The sequence below is a fragment of the Varanus komodoensis genome, unplaced genomic scaffold (assembly GCF_004798865.1).
Source record: "Varanus komodoensis strain SLA01 unplaced genomic scaffold, ASM479886v1 scaffold29_1, whole genome shotgun sequence".
In the NCBI taxonomy this organism is placed as follows: domain Eukaryota; kingdom Metazoa; phylum Chordata; class Lepidosauria; order Squamata; family Varanidae; genus Varanus; species Varanus komodoensis.
The window spans coordinates 5,098,326-5,117,672 of NW_025335759.1; the positions used below are offsets into that span (position 1 = coordinate 5,098,326).

Genomic DNA, 19,347 nt, shown 5'->3' on the forward strand with positions numbered 1-19,347 from the left:
GTGAGGGGAGATACAACAGCACTCTACAAATACTTGAAAGGCTGTCCCAATCATCCATGGATTCTGCAGTACAAAGAATAATGGACTCAAATTACAGGAAACCAGATTTCAGCTAGATATCAGGAAAATTTTCCTGACTGTTAGAACAGCACGAGAGTGGAACCAATGTCCTCAGGAGGCTGTGGGCTTTCCCACACTCCAGGCATTCAGGATGCAACTGGACAGTGATCCGAGAGGGGTGGTTTAACCTGAGTCCTGCACTAGCAGGGGGTTGGACCGAATGACCTTCTTGGCCCCTTCTGACTCTACTAATCTATGATTCTATGATCCTACTGCCTTGATGATGAAGAACTTAATGAGATCTAGAAACTTGCAGATCAACAGAACAACAATTCCTAGCTTTGATATTCTTCCATAGGGCTTCATTAAAGTTCCCAAGTGTTACTACTGTCTGATCTTCAAATCTGAGCATTTTTTAAAAAGCAGATGAGCTTTTGCAGTGTGCTAAGAGCACAGCAATCTTCCACTGCAAACACCTCTGCACAAGCAGCAGCTCGACGTGAAGACATTCCCCCACTATCCTCTGGATATTTTAATGAATTGCATAAGGAGATATAAAGGCTTTATATGTTGCAAGAGACTGGGAGGTATCTGCCATGCAGCCCAGCTCCTACACATTCTCTCTCCTTAGGTACCCAAGAAGCGAGTCCCACAGAGGCCAAGGTGGCTTACTTCCAAGTACGCATGCATAGGATTGCAGTCCCGGGAGGAGTTTGGGAGTGGGAGGCGACCGCAGCGGGGGAGGCCCACTCCCCAGGATCTAGTGTGTCAACACGCAAGAGAAGGCATCCGAGGAAGCAGGGGAGTCATTTCTTTTAATCTGAAGAGAGTTAACCAATTCCCTTTCTTTCAGGTAAGTTGAAAAGCTAATAGGCCCCATTGCCATGGATACAGTGCTCTGGCTTCCCAGCTTTTTTAGAAAACCCAGCAGTGAGGGACCGGTGGCGTAACCAATAGGAAAGTAGGGCTTCATTCTCCAGATTTCTGACAGTTTTTTTTTAATGAGCGGAGTTATTTTTAACACCGCACAGACGCTCAGAAATCGCTTTCCTCAACGCCTCCTAATGCTGGCAGGCCACATTGGACAGTGGGACAGACAAGAAGCCTGGGGGGGGGGCGAGGAGCAACGCGCGAGTGTTACAAAAGCGTTCCCAATCTGTTTCAGCTGCCCCACAGACGGGGGCCCTGTTTTCAGAACTAACAGTAACCCCCACAAAAAACGAATCCCCGGAGGTAGGCAGGGTTACATGGTGCAAAACTATTCCATCCAAAGAGGCACAGTTAGATTCTAGCGCCTCTTCATCCCATGCCCACTCGGTACTCAAAAGCAGCTGGGTTATTTTCGCACCTGAGGCAGAACCACCACCTCCCTGCCACACACACACACCTCTTCCCCTCCTTGGTGGGAAAAACAGAACGACAATCAGCTATTGTCCATCTGCAGCCCTTTTGCAGCATGGGCATCATGTGCTCTGGGGCAGCCATCTCACTCCAGGCTGGCCAGAGCAACCTCAAATGGATGGATGCTACCCTGTGTCCGTGCAGAGCCCTGGCTGTAACCCCAAGGGGCGTCCCAACATTTCAGGAGCTGCACAGATCCATTTGCAGCAGTCCTCACCTTCCAGGAGCAGGGCTCGCAGGAAATCAATGATCCCTAACTGTCTGCTGAAGGCCACCCCACCCCAGATCAGCTGACAGGTTCCAGCAAGGGGTTTCAGCCTGAATTTTAAAGGTATTATCCAGATGTGCGGAGCCTCTATGGGGGCAGGGCTCAGCACCATGGATAATACCTTCAACCATCAGATTGAGAACGGCAGTGGCTACATCGCCCCGGTGGAACTGGAGCCAGCACCTTCCATGGCACAAAACAGTTAAAGCAACAACAAGGTATGATTTCCTCTCCCCACCCCCAGCTATGTCAGGATTGCTGCTAAGCTCAGAGGGAACAGGGAAGCCTGAGGGGAAAAACGGGACGGCCGAAGGTACCCGGGTCCCTGCCAATAAAAGAAGGGGAGGCCTGTGTCGCAGGGAACCCTGCCTCCACTGCACCACTGGGCGAAACCTCGGCCCCTGGTCATCCTTCTTCCTGATCATCAGGAAATGGGACCACATCAGTGCCACTGACTGCTTCATTTGCATCACGCTGCCAACGGAAGAACGCTCCTGGTATTATTTTCATCTTGCTGTATCCTGCCCTGGAGGCATTTTGGAAAATAAAAATGATGGGTGGCTGCAGCCCAGTGCTTTCCTCTGAAGTCTGCCTTCCACAGAAGAGGCGCTGCAGCAAAAGCACGCATTGCAAAGAATGGATCGGTGCTTTGGAACTGAGAACCCTACCCTGCCCTATGCAGAGCTTCTGGGGTGTGTTGGTTTTCTTCCCACTGTTTTATTTATTCATTTAAAACATTTTTATCCCTTCTAGTACCTGAGACAGGTCTCTAGACAACTTACAAAAGACAAAAACCACACCTGTACATAACATAATCATACACACACCCACACCTACACAAATCCATTCAACCATTAAAATGCTGGGTGAATTTTGTCTTCTTTGAAATGGGTGTTTGGTGACTGGCTGCACCCACCATGCAGCCAGCTCGAGAAAATGGGTTCCCAAAATCCCAGATGTGCCCACAGGCAACCCTAAAAGGTTGAGGATCTTAGCCTCTACCTTTTATGAAAAACAGTGTCCTTTCTTTTGGGATGCTGGGCAAACAGCCATTGTACTTGGGTGATGACAGCCATCAAAGGCTGGTCATGAGACGGGACAAACTCTATGTGTGTTAGCAGCTGAAAGTGAAAACCACTCAGCCTTGTCTCTACAGTTATTCGGAAAACCAAGGAGGAGAGGTGGGTCCTTGCAAATCCACAGCATGGTGATGGCTCAGTGATGTTATGGATCTCTGCTGAATTAAAATGTAAGCTTGCAGCCGAGTCTTGGAACAGAGGAAGCTGCCTTAAGCTGAGTCCAGCTTGGTTCATTCCATCCAGCACAGGCAACATGGACTGGCAGGGTCTCTCTGTGGTTTCAGGCAGCTCTTCCAGCCCTACCTAGAGATGCCAGGGCCAAACCTGGGTCTCTCTGCAGGCTTTTGCATGGACACTCTGCTGTCTTGTACGTCACCTTAGCTGCTGCAAAGGAGCAAGTGGCTTTACCTAAGTTGACCAGATGCATGAAGGAGGCAGGTATGCCATTTTTAACACCTGTGTAATTGGGGGAAGGGCAACCTCAGAGATCGCCATGGTTCACCCAAGCAGCAACAGGGTTGTAACAAGCTCCACTCATCACAATCCCTTTTTCTCTAGCATCCTCTTCTTCTTCAGGCTGCCTTCCTGAAATCAATCCCAATCTGACTGATTTTGACCCATTCAAGCAGAGGGGCAACATTGTCCCCACTTCGTAACTGTTTCAAAGCCATTGTATAAACAAGTAATCGCCCTTCTTCAGCCATGTTAAAAAACTGCCAGAGCCGCATTCCCCTAAAGCATCTGCTCACTTTAGGTGGAATTAGTTACTCTTGCCAGACTGCTCAGCTGACACGTCACAGCCAAACGTTCAGCTCAGCCCAACACAAAGAGGAGTGGAACCCAGAAGGAGGCATCCTGAACTGTGCAGATTTACCCAGAAGGGAACCTGACTGGACTTAGCGGGGCTTAATTCAGAGTAAGCAGAGGCAGGATGGTGGGCTTCAGTTCAAACCTTCTACATTGTGGGTGGGAGTTGGCCCAGGGCAGAAACGCTGGGGGGGGGGGACACGAAGGGTGCACAGCCGCTGCCACCATGTGTATCCCAACACATCCATGCTGGAGTTGGAGGAGGATTGCTCAGATTTCGGTAGCTTAGAAAGAACTTCCGCTTTATTAGTTTTATAAGGAAGCATTTATACTGTCAAGTCAAGGGAGATATGTATTTATTACAACCATAGCTCACTTTTTTCCTTGGGGTACCACTTGCTTATTTCTCAGCCTGAGTGTTCCTCGCTTTGGACCAGGTACTCTATTTAGCTCTGCTGACTGGCTGTAGAGCACAGCATTCAAATCCATAAGCACAGGTAACTCTCACATGAGGGCGTATATGTCTCAGTGCATGGGGTTCAGGGAGTAAAGGCCATAACTGACAGCATCCCTAAGCCGCCATTTGGTGGCTGGTGCTGGCTGGAAGATCTCAGTGCTCTTATAAAACAAAAATGAACCAGATCCCAGAACCCTGAAGCTTGCCCAACCGTGCCCTGAAGGCACAGAGGGAGAGCTGGTCTCTGGAGACCAGTCACTTAAAGAGTTTTGAGAGTTCACACAACACTTCCCATCCCTTACTTGAAAACATGTTCAACTGCTTCGAGAGTTCTGTCCAAGGCTTCAGGTTACAGCTCATCCATGCCACGTGGGTATCCTCAAACAACTCTATCGCATAAATTAGGCAGAGACAGGTTCTTGGCAAAAGCAGAGTGCTGTGGCCAAGCTCAAGAGCTTGCACAGACCAGCCTCTGGTTTCTGCTGCGCACCACACCGATAACACAGATGCTCAGGAGAGAGGATGCACACAGTGGAGAGTGTACTCCAGACTTCTCCAAGCTGGTTCCCTGTCAATGCAATTCCCATCATGTCCAGACAGATGGGGACTATATTCCAATCGATCTAGAAGATGATGGAGTGGAGAAGGCTAGTCTATTCATCTTCCCAGCCTACTTGTACGTATTTGGGAAATATTAAATAATAGGTTTGCAAACACACATTGACCAGTGAGACCAACACGTCAGACCATTCAAATGAACAAGCGGATATTTTGGCAAGAGGCTGAAAACCAGCCCAGAAGAGAGAAACAGCAACTGCATGGCTTTGCCCACTCTGAGTACCTCAAATCAAGCCCTGAAAGAGATTGGAGCTAAACTGAGCTAACAAGGAGTAAAAAGGAGAACTTGTGTCATCAGTGTCCTAATTCCCTTGTGCAAAGAATTAACATGCTACCACGTGACCATCTTACACACATGCAAACTGATCCATATGCACACAGCCAGCCATAACTCCAGGGCTAATTCGCACATGCGTTTTTGCTATGTGAGTTCTCTTGAGTTTTGCTACTTGTGTGAGAGCGTTACATTTGGGGCAGGTTCACTAATGTGGGAAAGAGAAAGTGCCTGGCATGCAACTCTGACCTGTGCATGTACACACGCAGGTCATTCATAACATTTTCTCCTTCAAATAGGGGTATACCTGGAATCACAGGTATCTTGGCCAAATCACTGCACATATCTATGAAGGCTGGCTTCATCCATGGTCACCTGCGGGATGGGAGACGCACAAGGCTTGGGCATACTTGCTATCACAGGTAATGCCATAATACTGAATCAAATGTCAGAACCAGCTCTTGGTGACCTGCAGCCAAATGTGCTCTCCTAAAAGCCCTCCATCATTCCATGGTGATATAAAAGGGTGTTATATGAACACAGTCAAATCCATGTTGCTCGATTCACACATGCCATGTCATGTTGTGCTTACTGAGTAATGAATGCGCATCCACAAACTAGCCATACAATGCAGACTAGTGGATCACACTTGAAACTTTGAGTGGAGAATCGTACAATCAAATTTGGAGCAGCTCATGAAATGTAAGGGGAGCTGCTTTCTCTCATTCGTCCCCCGTGAAAGCTGATCCAAGACATTGTGCTGCCTTAAGAGAAGGGCATGAGAGGTGGGTCAGCATTTCTCATGGCCCCAGAGAGCAGAAGGCCAGCTTAGGGGGCTCACAGTTAATGTACTCCTGACCCTAACCTATTTAACACACACGTTTCCTAGCCGCCCAGCATCTGCAGCCTCACTCTGCCAAATGGTCCTACTCTAACCTACCTCACAGGGTTGTTCTGAGGATTAGATGGGGGAAGGACAGGCAGAAGTGGAAAGTGGGCTTCATGCATCTGCCCACCTCATTTGGGACCATCTGTAGAGCAACATCTTGGAGGAGAGCTTGACTGAAAATACCACTAATTCCCACCATGATTACTACTGATAAGGTATGCAAATTATTGCTACACACCAGACTTTTTGAAGCGGGTGCCCTCTGGGTGCTTTGGACAAGAACTACCTGCATCCCTGGCCTTTGCCCCAGGTGGCTGGGGCTGATGGTAACTGAAGTCCCAAACACACAGAGGCCCCAGGTCGAGGGAACCTGAGCGACGCACACAGAACACACGTTAATCCCAAGGCGACTTTCTGCTGGAGCACACGGGGCCGGCGCAAAAGGACCAGCAGGGCTGTTCCTGGCAAGAGAAGCCGGAAAGGGATTTGAAGCACGCACTTAACCGAGCCACCCACCCTGCCGAGGCGGCAAATCATCAAGCAGGTGCCCTCCAGGGGTTTGGGTCTTCTGCTCCCAGCAGCCCCAGCCAACAGGGCCAAAGGTCAAGCATTCTGGGAACTAGAACCAAAATAAAAATACCTGGCTGACACCAAGTTGGGCAAGAGGTCCAGAGAGGGTTGAGCGGCGCTGAGGGCGGGGTGGGGACGAGTTTGAGCAACTCCGCGCTGCCCGGGGCGGCCAGCCCCCCCACCCCACACGCCGAGGCCGTGCGGTTACCAAGCCCGGCCGGGGACGCGCGACCGAGCCCACCTGCGGGGAAGCGGGGGCGGAGAGATCGCCCCAACTTCCCCTTCGCTCGCCCGCGCAGCCGCGCCCCGCACGCCCCCGAGGGAGAGACTCGGCGCCCCTTCCTGGGCGGGCGGGCGGGGGGAGCCCGGCTCTGAGCCCCACGCGGGGCGGGGCGCGGGGCGGGGGGGACAGGCAGGGCTCGCAGCAGCGGGAGAGGCGAGAGGACAGGACCGGGAAGGGGGACCCGCGGCGCTCTCACCCACCTGCCTGGCTCGGGAGCCCGCCGTGCGCGCAGAGCAGGGCGCAGAGGAGCGCCGCCCGGAGCGGCCAGGCGCGGGCCGCAGGCATGGCTGTGCGTCCTCCTCGGGGCGAGCAGCGCGGCGGCGGCTGCCAGCGCCCAGCCCGGTGCCTGTTTTCCACTTGGGTCGCGGCGGTCGCCTGGAAAGTGAGCGCGACTCCCGGGAAGGCAGCGACAGCAGGTGGCGGGCACATGCGCGCGCGGGCGGGCGGGCGACGGGGAGGGCTCCTGGGGGTGGGCCCGGCAGGTGCGCCGGCGGGGGCGGGCGGGCGGAGCAGCACCGCCCCCTCCAGGGGGCGTGTCCTCGCCGGGCTCCGGCGCCGGGCTTTTGTTTCTCGAGGAACCCGAGCCGAAGAATCCCCTGGGCTGGAACCTGAGCTGCGTTTCGATCGCCTGCCCTGTGCGAGGCGTCTGCGGACACCGTGGCACAGCGGGCAGAGGAGAGCAGGAGGAGACGCGCCCCGAGCACGTGCAGAGTTTTTCCCCCTCCCGCCCCGGGGCACGGAATTCTAATGGGAGCGCAAGGGAGAGGCTGTGGGCACGCCACGAGTCACGCGTGAATTGGCAGCAGGTGCGGGTGGGGGGAGCCGAGAAGCAGGTGAAGCTTATGCTGCTGCTCCTTTCTTTAAGATGCTCTCTTTTTAGCTCTATTATCTCTCCACAAGTTTGAGGCAGTTCACAGTCATCCATTTAAAAATAATACTAATAATAGCTATTTAAAATGCAAGGGGAAATAAAAACAGCAGCAGCAGCTGTCGAATTATTTACATTGCCAGCTTATGCATGTTGACTCAAGTCGTCGCATGGTGTTCAGAAGGGGGGCTCCCAGGTAGGGATGATGAAGAAATCTGCAACGGATCCCCATGAGTTCAGGTTTCTAAAAATACAACCTTCAGAGGACTGGCTTTTTCAGAGTTGCAGGGATTTCACAGACTCATGGACCATTGGAAAAAATCTTGGAGGAGGAGGAGGAGGAGGAGGAAGGGGGGGGGCAAAAGCACAAACAGGAGGAAAATTCTTGCTTATATAGTCCACTTTGGTCAATGAGCAGATGATGGAATAAAAGACCCCTCCAGTCCACAAACTGGATCAAATGGTACATCCTTGCTCCTAGGTAAATATAGATGAGTGTAACTTTCCACTGTAAAACTCAGAATCGAAAGGCCTTCTCAGCATACATTAAGAAAGCCACATCTGGGAATGCTATGCATTGATCACCAGGCTGAACACCAGCACTGGGCACCTGCTGGGAACTCGTTCCCACTGCGGTCCCACCCATGAGCTCAGTTGGTGGCTGCAGCAATACATAGTCCTTTTAAACATGAAGCATGATATGGTTTCCAACCGTGCCAAGCAACTATAAACTGAGATACGGTCCAGTGATGCTTTTAGAACAACTGGCCACCTCTTGGTCATAGTCAATGCACAGGCCACAAAAAGCCCAGGCAAGCTAAAGTAAGAGCGTTAGCCCATGAACTGGTGGGTCTGTGACAGAGCAAGCGAGCACATGGCCTCCAGTCTGCTCTCCACCTCTGCTCTATATCTCCTTTTAAGCAACCCAGAAAGCTGTAAGATCCAAGCCAGAACTCTGGAATGTTTGGGGACAAACACCTGGCAAAGTGAGAAATCTATAATGGATTGCGCTGAATCTGACCTGTAGACTCTTCAGCACCATCTTTTTCCAAGTTGTGTGGATTCCATTCACTTACACATCTTTTTAGTTTTAGTTTTTTTGCTTTGAGGGGTGCAAGTGCACCCTTGCACTAATGCACAGGTGAACAAATATGCTGTAACACCTGGCTACATCAGTATCAGTGCCATAACAATAAGCTCCCAGGGAGAACGAGCTTCTAGGCCATGGGCCATGTTGAGTAGGCTTGAGTCCAGGATCGCGGACTAGCCAGTGTGAGAGGAGGAGTGCCGGAACTGTTGTGCAGAAAAGGCCAGGCGTTTCCCCCGAAAGAGATTAGGCAAAACGGCCCTGCAAGGGGTGTGATCCGGTATCCTGGGACACCTCGGAACGACCTCATCCAAAGCACCCAGCAAACACAAAGAACTCGCCTCTTGCCCAGAGAAACAGGCCATCAATAAGCCATCAAGTACATTTCCGTCCATTAGCAGAAGCCTGGGAAACTCATCTTTTCCACAGACACATGTGCAGAGAGAAATAGCATGAGGATTAGAGACTCAGATGAAGAGACACACACAGAAGACGTGCTCGGAACATAGCAGGAAGAGGGAAGCAAGCTCTGAACAGAGCCTGTCAATGCTTTGGACTCCTCCTGCTCACACACAAGACTGTTGTTGAGAAACTACCCTGCGGGACAGGTAATGGACACCCCCGACACACACCTTAGCTTCTTTCTCTCTATTAGGCAGGCGGTTCTATATCTTTAGAAATATAAAGTACAACTGAGATGCAAACAGATTATTTGCAGTGCGTGCTCTGTACTTCCTGGTGAATAAACTTTTGTTTCCTTTCTAAGTGTTTTGTTTGTGTCAACGCAAGCCAAAGCTTGTTTGCTGTGGCTGCTTGCGGTAAACCCCAGCAAAAGACCCCAAAACTTTTGAGGCAATCTGGAGAGCAAGCCCCTCCTTTTGAGGGGTACTGCTCCCCAAGATTATCTGGCATAACAACTCATGATTGCCAATGTGCTCTTGCACAAATACACCAAAATTCTCTTACCTCCCTAATGAAATGAATTAAAATCTGATTTTGTCAGTGATGTAGTGAAAGGTAACCAACAATCTATAAAATGCAGACAGAACAGATTTAACAAGCTCCATAGATCCCTACAAACAACCCGGCGTTTTAACCCAGCATCAGTCCATGGTTTCAGAACAGCTTCTCCATTGTTATGAAAAAGGGTGCAAAGCAGAAGCGGCAAGAAGCAGTGTCCTGGCCCAGCTCCATGTACATCTCTCACCCCATAGAGTTTAAGCGCAAACCAAAATTGCTCATGAGAGCAACATGTTTTTGTTTGCTAGATCCTTCGGTGCTCTAATGTACCTCACAGTTTACATGTCCTTATCTTCAGAAAAGTAAATTCTCCCTCACCTCTTCACACAGCACTGCCTGTCTGCTGTTCACAGTGGCTTTAATGCTTGTGCCAGTTAAACTAATGTGTGAAATTCACCTAGCCAAAGTTCTGTATGGAAAAATCAGAAGCCTGGCATGATGTGAAGCGGAGAATAACATTAGCAAAAATCACCCCCTAGTGGGATACTGGCAAATTACAGCAAACCCAAGATTGTCCTCTCCATGTGAATTTAGACTGCCCCACCGGATCAGTATTCCAAGTGTCTAAGCTAGTTGTGTGCATCTTGCAGTCTACATGTTTTGGCCTACAGCTCCCATCGCCCTTAGGCAGTGTAGCCAATGGTGAAGCAGGATGGGATGGGAGGCCAAAATGTTGGGAGTTCCACAAGCTGCCTGCCCTTCTGTGATGGGTCAGACACGACTTTGCGACTAAACAGAACAGAAATATGGTTTGCTTACACACACATGCATTCTGTGCCTACAGCTGGGATATCCGACGGAGGTCCATGGCTTTGAGAGGATCAGCTGATCTCTGAACTCGCAGAAGCAGCCCCCAGAGTTCTATATAATCCAGGGAAAGTCTTGCTTGAGCTGCTGCCAGGCGGTGCTGACAACACTGGATGGACCCAGCCATGTGACTTGGCATATGACTGCTTCCTACGCTTCTCTTAGTGCATTTGTTAGAGGGGAGTTGCAATGGCAATGAGTGGAAAGAAGCAGCCGTTCAGATACTTGCCGGCCATCAAAAGCCACCGGCAAAATAAAGCCAGGATGTGCCAAGCTAGGTGGTTTGGCTTTCCAGCCGTCTCTTTTCACATCAAGGCCAGCCAGAAGGAATGGTTGAAAAGTTGCTCCAATCGCAACAAGGTAAGTAACACTAGACGAGAACGAACATGTTTACCCTACCCTTTGTCCTAGGAACAAAAGGCCAGCTTACACATTTATCTCCAGATCTCCATTAAATTGTATTCATTTATGAGATTTATATCCCACCTATATTCTTTTTTAAAGAACTCAAGGCAACGTACACCAATCTCCTCCTGCTGCTCTCGATCTTATCCCACAACAACAGCCCTGTGAGGTAGGCTGGGCTGAGAGAAGGTGACTAAGATGCCCTGCACTAGACTAGCGCTTTGCACAAGGGTGCCAACCTGCAGCAGAATGTTGCAATATTTTGCTGTTCAGGATTCCAAGCATTCCTCCCCAACACATACACAATTTTCATAGGACTGTTTTTGCTGCTTTTCAAACCTGACATTCCCCTAAGCCAACTGATGCTCTTTTGGCTACTGAAGGAGAAGTGGCTAGCAGCGATCAGAGCCACACCTTTAGCCCATAAGACAAAAAAAAAAAAAAAAAAAAAACCCAGCTTGTGCCTTGCACTGATCAGTTGTTTGTGGGTGAGCAACCCTTTGGTTCATGGGAAGAGCTTTTTTTGTAAGGGAATGTGCCCTCCCATTTCACAGGGTGATTTGTGTGTGTGTGTGTGGGGGGGGGGAATTATTGACTGATGTCAACACACAGCACCTCCCACTGCACCCCATACACAATGTATACAACACCTTTGGCGTAAAGTATTTTTATCCCACCTTTCTATATAAAATTATATTATGAAATCATACCTAAGGCAGGTAGAAAAATCTGAACACCCTATCTTGAAACAACTGCATCTTGAAAAATCGCAATGAGAAGTCAAATGGGATATTCAAACACAAAATAGCAGCACAACCTAAAGACTATAAAAACAACCCAGAGCCTTGTTCCACCTTAGGGTACCTCTGATGTGAGTTTAGAAGAAAAAAAGGCCTACAGCTCACAGCATACCCCGCTTTTTTCTGATTAAAATTGCACATGATTGTACCTTGACAATCCAGTGTCTGAAACATGCTTCCTAGGGGGAAGTGCCATTGAATTCAATAGGATTTCCCTTTGCTAAAAATGGCAGGATTGCTCTGCATGCAATTGCAGAGCAGCATCAGCTTCTGCAGACTAGACCTCTTCAGAGAGATCCTTGGCTGGCCGATACGTCTAGGCTCAAGGGTGTGAGGGCGGGGTAAATAAGGCAAGCGGAGCTACAGGGCAGTGAAACCTTTATGCTTACAACTTGTACAGTGCAGACTTGTTAACTGATGCTTGTTAACTAATGCCCATTGCTGTGTCATCGTCACTGGGTACCATCTGAGGTCTGGGCACGCTTTAAGGTGCTTAGGCTAACATATAAAGCCCTAAATGACTCAGGGCCTGGGTATCTAAAAGAGCATCTCCTCCAGTATACATCTCCTCTTAGATCATCTACAGAGGATCTTCTCTGTGAGCCACCTTTAAAGGCAATAAAGAGGGCGACTGTGAGGGGAAAGGCCTTCTGGGTTGTGGCACCCTGTTTATGGAATCAGTTTCCCAGGGAGATATGCCTGGCACCCATGTTATATATCTTTCTGCTCCAGGTTAAAGTCTTTTAATTTTCATGCCATTTTAACTGTTGATTATATCATTTGGTTATACTGTCTTTCAAGACGGTTATTGGTACAGTGGAATAGTTGTTTAATCGATTGTTAATTATTATTATGTATTGTCCTGCTAATTGTTGATTGTTTGTTTTAAATGTTTTTAAACTGAGTGCTGTGTTGTGTGTTGTTTTGAAAAGGATTCTATACACTGCTCTGAGAGCATTGTGCTAATCGAATGGTATAGAAATGCCTAAATAAAGAAATTAAAAAATGTGTTTTAGGCATCTCTCAGTCTTCAGGGCAGCCAGATCTCACAGCCAGTGCTATGATGACACGAGCAAATTTGACGATCTGGTCTCCAAGTTCCTCAGATTCTGAGACAGAAATGAGGCTAGAGACTCAGGAAAATAGAGAGAGGAGCACAACCTATCAGCTCAGGCCTGCTTTTAGTTGCCCAGCTGTAGCCTAAATCTCCACATGGGAGCAATAACTCACTCGGTGACTGTTACCATAGCAACAGGACTTTGGGAGCACACTTTTGAAAATCCAAAATGATGCTCGAGAGAGGCACGTGTTCTTCCTCTCTCTGAGGCAGGATAAAGATTTCTCTAGCTGAACTTCAGCAAGCCTTCTAAAATATTATTCGACTGAATAACCATATAGCTAACAAGCGCATTGTTTGTCCCTTATCTCCAGAGCAATGTTAGTTGGTAAACCTACCTTATTAGCTAAGCAGGGGAGGAAAACAAGAACGGGACCGTGTGTGGCACATTGACCTGACCATAACTAGTCATGTGACCAGGAAAGTTGATGGAATATCATAAATATGAGGCAGGCAGCTTCTCCATTCCAGCGAACCAGTGACCCAGTTTGTACGCACTCTGCACGTGTTAGTTTTGCTTTTATGATTGCTTCATAATGTGTGACTCTGAAAATTCTGAACTGAACCCAGAGTTAATCCAAGTATTACCCATGTTTTGTTGTTGGGATAACTCATAAATAATCCAGTTTCTGAGTTTCTGCACCATGAAACAATCCAAGAATGGAGCATTCCTGGGTGCTTGATTAAAAGGGGTAACCACAAGCATGAAGTCCATGTGCTGCACACATCCCTAAAATTCCTGGGTGAAACAACCCAGAAATAGCCACTGTGATGTGTGAACTGAAGAATTCTAACCTTTTAGAATGGGGGGAAATGGCACAAAGTCAGGAAACGGCAAAATGACTGATGGTCAGGGGAAGGGGACCGGGCCACTGGGACCCTAAGAGGACCCCTTTCAACTGCAGGAGCTCTCAAGCTAAGAGGGTCCATGAACTGGCATCTTCTGCACTGCTGCACCACATGTGAATCTTTGCACCAGCCAGACCTGGTGATGCAAGGAACCAGCTGGCATCCAGCTGGCCCTACAGAAGGTCTGGGACTTGCCTTTGGGAGATGGTGAGGAACGGTCTCCCTTTCCTACTTGGGGAGCACCAAGAGAAAACTGCTGTTCCCATGGGCTGCTTGTGGGCTTCCTGGAGGTAGTCAGTTGGCCATGGTGAGGAACATGACTCTGGACTAGGCTAACCTTCGGTCCGATGCCCTAACCCTCTGCCCCGCTGTGTGGCCACATTCGGCAGCGGTGTGGGGGGAGACCAAGAAGATGATGTGGAGTTTTTATCAAGCAAGCTAAGCTTAGCCCTGCAGAGCCACATTAACAAGAGATGAAGCTGGGGAGGAGCTGCCAGCCTCTTCCCACCCTATTTTATCCCTAACAAATTCTTCAGCTGAGGCGATGCCCCTCTGGCCATTGGCCAAGAAGGATGAGGCTTCAGAATTCAATTGGTGGAAATATCCTGCTCCCAGTGATGCAGCAGCGCTGCAGCTGGTCCACCTCCACAAGAGACTTTTATTGCTGGCTGTGTGAGCCAAGGAGTGAGGCTGTGACGGGGTCCTTGCGCCCTTGCCTGGTGACGTTAATCCCTGGGAAGGGATAAAGCCTCTGCAACGGCGCGGCACATGATGTTTCCCTGGCTGCCAGTTCGCGTGTGACAGCTCATTGCTGGGGTGGGGGGAGCAGCGATGTGAAGGATCATCATGAAAGGCAGCAGACGGGCCCTGGAGGATGAGCTGTCTCCCGTTTGCTTCGTGGTCCAATTCAAGGAGGGGTGTGTTGGGGAAGAGGGAGAGAGTGGTGGACCGAGGCTGAAAATGACCTGATGGGATTTCTGTCTGAACTAAATTCCTGCAGATTCAACTCTGTAGTTGCTCTGTTTCATGGCTAGGGATCAGCTCCAGAAATGCCTGCAGTAGCAAAGAAAAACTATATCTTAGCGAATGTGTCCCCTCACTACAGCCTGCACCCCATTTGAGGTGAGAAGAAAAGAGCCAGGTGAGAGGGTCTGACATCCCCTCTTTGTGGGCTTCTTCCGTAAGGGTCTCGTGTTTTATATTAAAACAGCAGCAGCCAAACCCACAGCCCCATGTCGCCAACTCTGCGGTGGGTGCCTACTCCATGGATGGAGAAGCAGCACATCGTCAAAGCGATACTGTTGCGTGGTCCTCGCTTTGGCCAGCAGGGGGCACTGCATGGAGTGAAGGAAGAGTGGCCGGAGGTTGCAGGAGCGTGGCCACATTAGAACCTTCCTTTCTCACAAGGCCTTTTTTACGGAAAAGGAACTCTCTCAGATGTGACATTTTCCCTTTACAGGAAGAGACGTCTGTCTGTGAGTGGGAGAACGCCATGTGTCCCAGCACGTACAATTCATGAACGAAGCCTGAGCGGGCCTCTCTTTTGCCATTTGCATGCTTTTTGGGAACCAGATGATCTTTACCATGCTTTGGAAAATTGGCGGGCCTTTCCTGCCCTCCTCCCATAGGCCACGCTCCTACCGCTGGGCCTCTACCCCAGAATCTGGTGCCGGCACCACAAATCTTAAGGGTCCGCCACATAATTTCAATGCCAAAGAGCGACAGAATCCTACAGGGGTCAAATATGGCGTGAAAACAACAAGCTGCTTTGGACCATTCTAGCATCCTGAAGTGGCTCATCCCTACTTTTTGGAGGCGACTTTCCCATTTTGTAATGTTGGCTTCGCTATCCTTGCAGGTATTGGAGGTGTGGCATGGAGCGCTGGGGGCGGCGGCAGCAGGGAAGGGGGGTGGTGAGCATGTGGCCCCCAGTCGGCACATCGCCCTCCCCTGCTGTGTGTCTTCCCCAGTTTGGTGGGATGGCACGCATTACATCACCTGTCACTTCCAGCCCACACGGCCACCCTGGCAGGAATCACAGTCCAGAGCATCCGGAGGGACATCCAACCGGGGAAGGGTGTGATAGGCGACAGTGCACAAGACGGACAGCAGTCTCACCCCCTGCACAGTCACTTCCTCGTTTGTTCCAGGTCCTGGTTCCACTCAGCTACGGAGGGAGGAGTGTTCCTGAGCCCGCACATTCCACATCTTTGCAGTTTAGGGTATCATACAGCCTCTATTCCCCCCCCAAGGGGACTGTTCTTCCAGGGCAGTGCAACTGTGGCTTAACCATGCTGTACTTTATAAAAGAAAATTAAAAATGAACAGGCAGGCAGGCGGAATGTCAGGTGATGCGGCTTTGAAAATGTAGCAATGGAAGACCATTTTCTGCTGAATTTCTGCCTGTCCTATGGCTGAGTAATGGCAGAGGAGACCCTCAGCTGAAGGAAGATGGCAAGAGAAAAGAGGAGATCTCAGGGAGATGCACTCTCAGGGATGCCCAATATTTTAATCCCCCAAAACTGCTTCCAACATGGTCTGGTGATGGAGTACTATGCATTGCATGTTGGTGCCCACACGTGAAGCTCTCCTGGATTACCAGAAGTTGACAGACTGTGCCCCCCACCCCAGATCGAAGGGTCAATCGCTTTTGCTACAGTTCTGCGTGTGGAAGCGGTCCGTGGGGTGAACTGCAAGCCTAGCCTGGCATCACAGAACTGCCGGAGTCCACATCACCGCATCTGGCTAATCCTCGTCCTGGGTGCAGGGTTCTCTGCGTGAGCACTTTGCGGCTTCTCTGCATCGCTGCCTGGAATATTAATAACTGCTTTAATGGGTTTATTTATGAGCTCTGGAAATTAACACCATCACAATCACTTCCTCGAGGAGGCCAGCAGCGAGGCTGCTGCAAATGCGTCCCCTGCGAAGGCGAGAGCCCGTCTTTGCCTGGGCACACATTTGTGCGCGTATGCATCGATGCGCACGCACCAGCAGCTGCCGAATCTGGGGATGCACCGCAGCAACGTAGGGGAGCAGGGTGGGGAGGAGAAGGGCAACCCCTCCGGGTCTGCCGAGATCCGGAAAACAGCTCCTTCCCAGGAAGCTAGCAAGAACGAGTGGGATCTGGTACGCAAAGATGGTATGGAGAGATCTGTATGCAACCAGCCAGCCAGTCTTGCCCTCTCAGCGTGTGCACACACAAACACGCGCACACACGGGGGGGGGGGGTGAGGGGGGGGGGGGGGGGGGGGGGGGGGGGGGGGGGAGAGAGAGAGAGAGAGAATGAGAGAGAGAGAGAGAGAGCGCCAATAGCCAGGCAGCATAGTGGGGTGATGGAACAGGTTCTGGTCACTTCATTGGCCCATTTTTGGGGGGGGTTGAGGGGGAGTTCCCAGGATGGGGTTTTGCTTTTAGTTCTTTCTCCTCTCGAAGAGTGTTTGCACTCATGCCTGCCTTGGGGTCCCACCCTGCTCAGCCTGTCAGGGCCTTCTCCTTGTGTGCTGCTGGCGTCCTTCTGACCATGTAAGATTGGCATTGGACTATGAGTTTGCAACAGCTGATGCGGGATCCGCAAAGCTGCCATGCAAGTGAGACTAAGTGTGTTGCAGGGGGCGGGGAGCCATGGACACCCCTTTGGATTCCGGGAAGAGCTGCTGCCGGCACCCGTTTGTCCTTGCTTTGGAGAAGGAGATTTCCAATTAGCCGCTTGTCCATTTTTGCCCTGCTGGAAGGAATTAGCACGTTCAGTTCTGATGCCCGCAGGTGGAGTTCCCCCAGATCTAGGCTGCCTGCAAGCGGGATGGAGTGCTATTGCGAGATGCATGGCCAGCTTCCCCCACGTGTGCTACTCTCTGTTCCCAAACCAGCTTTTAAACAACTTGGGACTGAGTTACCTTAAAAGGATCTCCACCTGTATTGCACTGTTCGGGTCTTCCGATCTCAGGGGAGGCCTTCTGGACTGGGAAGGCCTGTAGCACCCCTTTGAGAACCAACATGGGAACGTCTCTCTGGTGCACCCTCCCTCTGTCGTAACTTTGCCTCTCTGATATACCCGGCAGCTGCACCCCTGTGAATCTGAGGATTATTAAAACTTGTCTGTTTTTCAAACATGTTTACAATTTGTTGTAAACCACTTTGGGATTTTTAAAAAGCGAAGTGGCATGGCCATTCCTTAAATAAATAAAGAAGCCCACCAGTGGCACCCTGTCTTTTGCTTCACTGCTCTTTGGTTTGTTCCTTCAACCCTCAACACACAGCTTTAGAGGGCTTTAAGGAGGCAGGAAGGGAGAAAGACGCAGCTGCTTGGTGACCAAAGAAGATAGTCTCCATCCACAACCAGCTCCCACTCCGTCCGGATAACAAGGAGGACCAGGGATGAGAGGAAGAGAAGGACAATGATGCTAATGCAGCACCTGGCCGGCAAGAGGCCTCAACCAGCGGCCTGGTCCAGAACATCAAACCACGGAGGCTGCTACACTTCAGGCTGCGGCGGCTGCAGCCTTGCACAGTGCTGTCTCTGATGTTCCAAGAGCCCTTGGGCCAGGAACCATCAAGGGGTCCCATTCCCATAGTGAGTCACCGTCTCACCATCACTGCCACCTCAGCCTCTTTCTCAATATCGTTCCCAATGGCTTGCTTGACAGGCCAAGCCTGCCAGCACTTCCTGCTCCTCTCCATCACCATCGCCATCATCTGGGCCAGGTTGCTATGGCGAGGAGGAGGAGAAAGTCCGGGGGCGGGGGGTTGTCAGTCAGCGTCTGCTGCAGGATGGGCCCTGGGCCCATGCCCAGCCATGCCAGCCTTCCCGCCAGCCCTGTGTGCTGCTGTTGTCTTCTTATACTCTACTGCAATATTTGTAAATCAAGTAAATTTCTACGAAAATCCCACGAGTCTCCCGGTGTTCTCTCCCGAAAAGGAAGCTAGTAGAAGCAGCGCTGCCCCAGCTGCTCTCACTGCCCAGAGAAACGGGGGGGCATGCCTTGATCCTCTAGTCTGTTGGGAAGAGCTGTGCATAACTGAAACACCTGTGGTTGGTTAAAAATCAAGCGATGGTTGGAGTATCTGCACAGACGGATCTATTAACAGGCGACTGCAATATATTGGAGAGATCAGAACAATCTTTTCTCCATTTCCTGTATAGCAAAAACGCCGCCATCTGAGGCCAAACGGGGGTTTCACCAGGCTGTGGGGAGCAAGCCAAGGGCAGCAACAGTAGCAAAAATCTTTCAAGGGAAGCACAAATCTTGAGAGAAGGGGGAGCCTCCACCAGTGTCCCTAGGAGGGCTTGAAATGCTGACTGGTAGGATGGGCAATCGAAAACCAGGGAAGGGAAACGGGATGTTGGAACAGCGGCATTCCCAGCTTCTTGCCCTTCCAACCCGGATCATCCTCTGCACCAATCAAAAGCTGGCTTCTTAGCAGCCCCTATCACAGGGCTCTAGCATTGCCAACAGACTAAACTCAGTCAAACATGGAACTGACAAGGCAGCCTTGCCCACACAATTGTCTCATCACAGTGATTTCTCCCTGTTGCTTTGGGATGGCACAGTCTGGTCAGACCCTGGTAAAGTCTGCTTTCAATAAAGCACACATGTCCCTCTGCATCTCAAGGGTCTACGAAAGCTGGCAGCTTGGCTCACAATCGCCAAGGTCAACTCAGACCAGAACAACGCTGAAACGAGCCACAAG

At 50.5% G+C, this 19,347-nt stretch overlaps 1 protein-coding gene across 1 annotated transcript in view; it reads right to left on the reverse strand.

Moving 5' to 3' along the window:
• CD164L2 (CD164 molecule like 2) overlaps window positions 1–7,135 on the reverse strand; it is a 28,016-nt gene extending 20,881 nt beyond the window's left edge. The window contains exons 1-2 of the mRNA XM_044435276.1: window positions 6,907–7,135; window positions 6,140–6,223 (exon numbers count right to left, since the gene is read on the reverse strand). Of these exons, the coding sequence (XP_044291211.1) occupies window positions 6,140–6,223; window positions 6,907–7,135 (313 nt within the window). The remainder of the gene's footprint in view (window positions 1–6,139; window positions 6,224–6,906) is intronic.
• Between the last annotated feature and the right edge of the window lie 12,212 nt (window positions 7,136–19,347).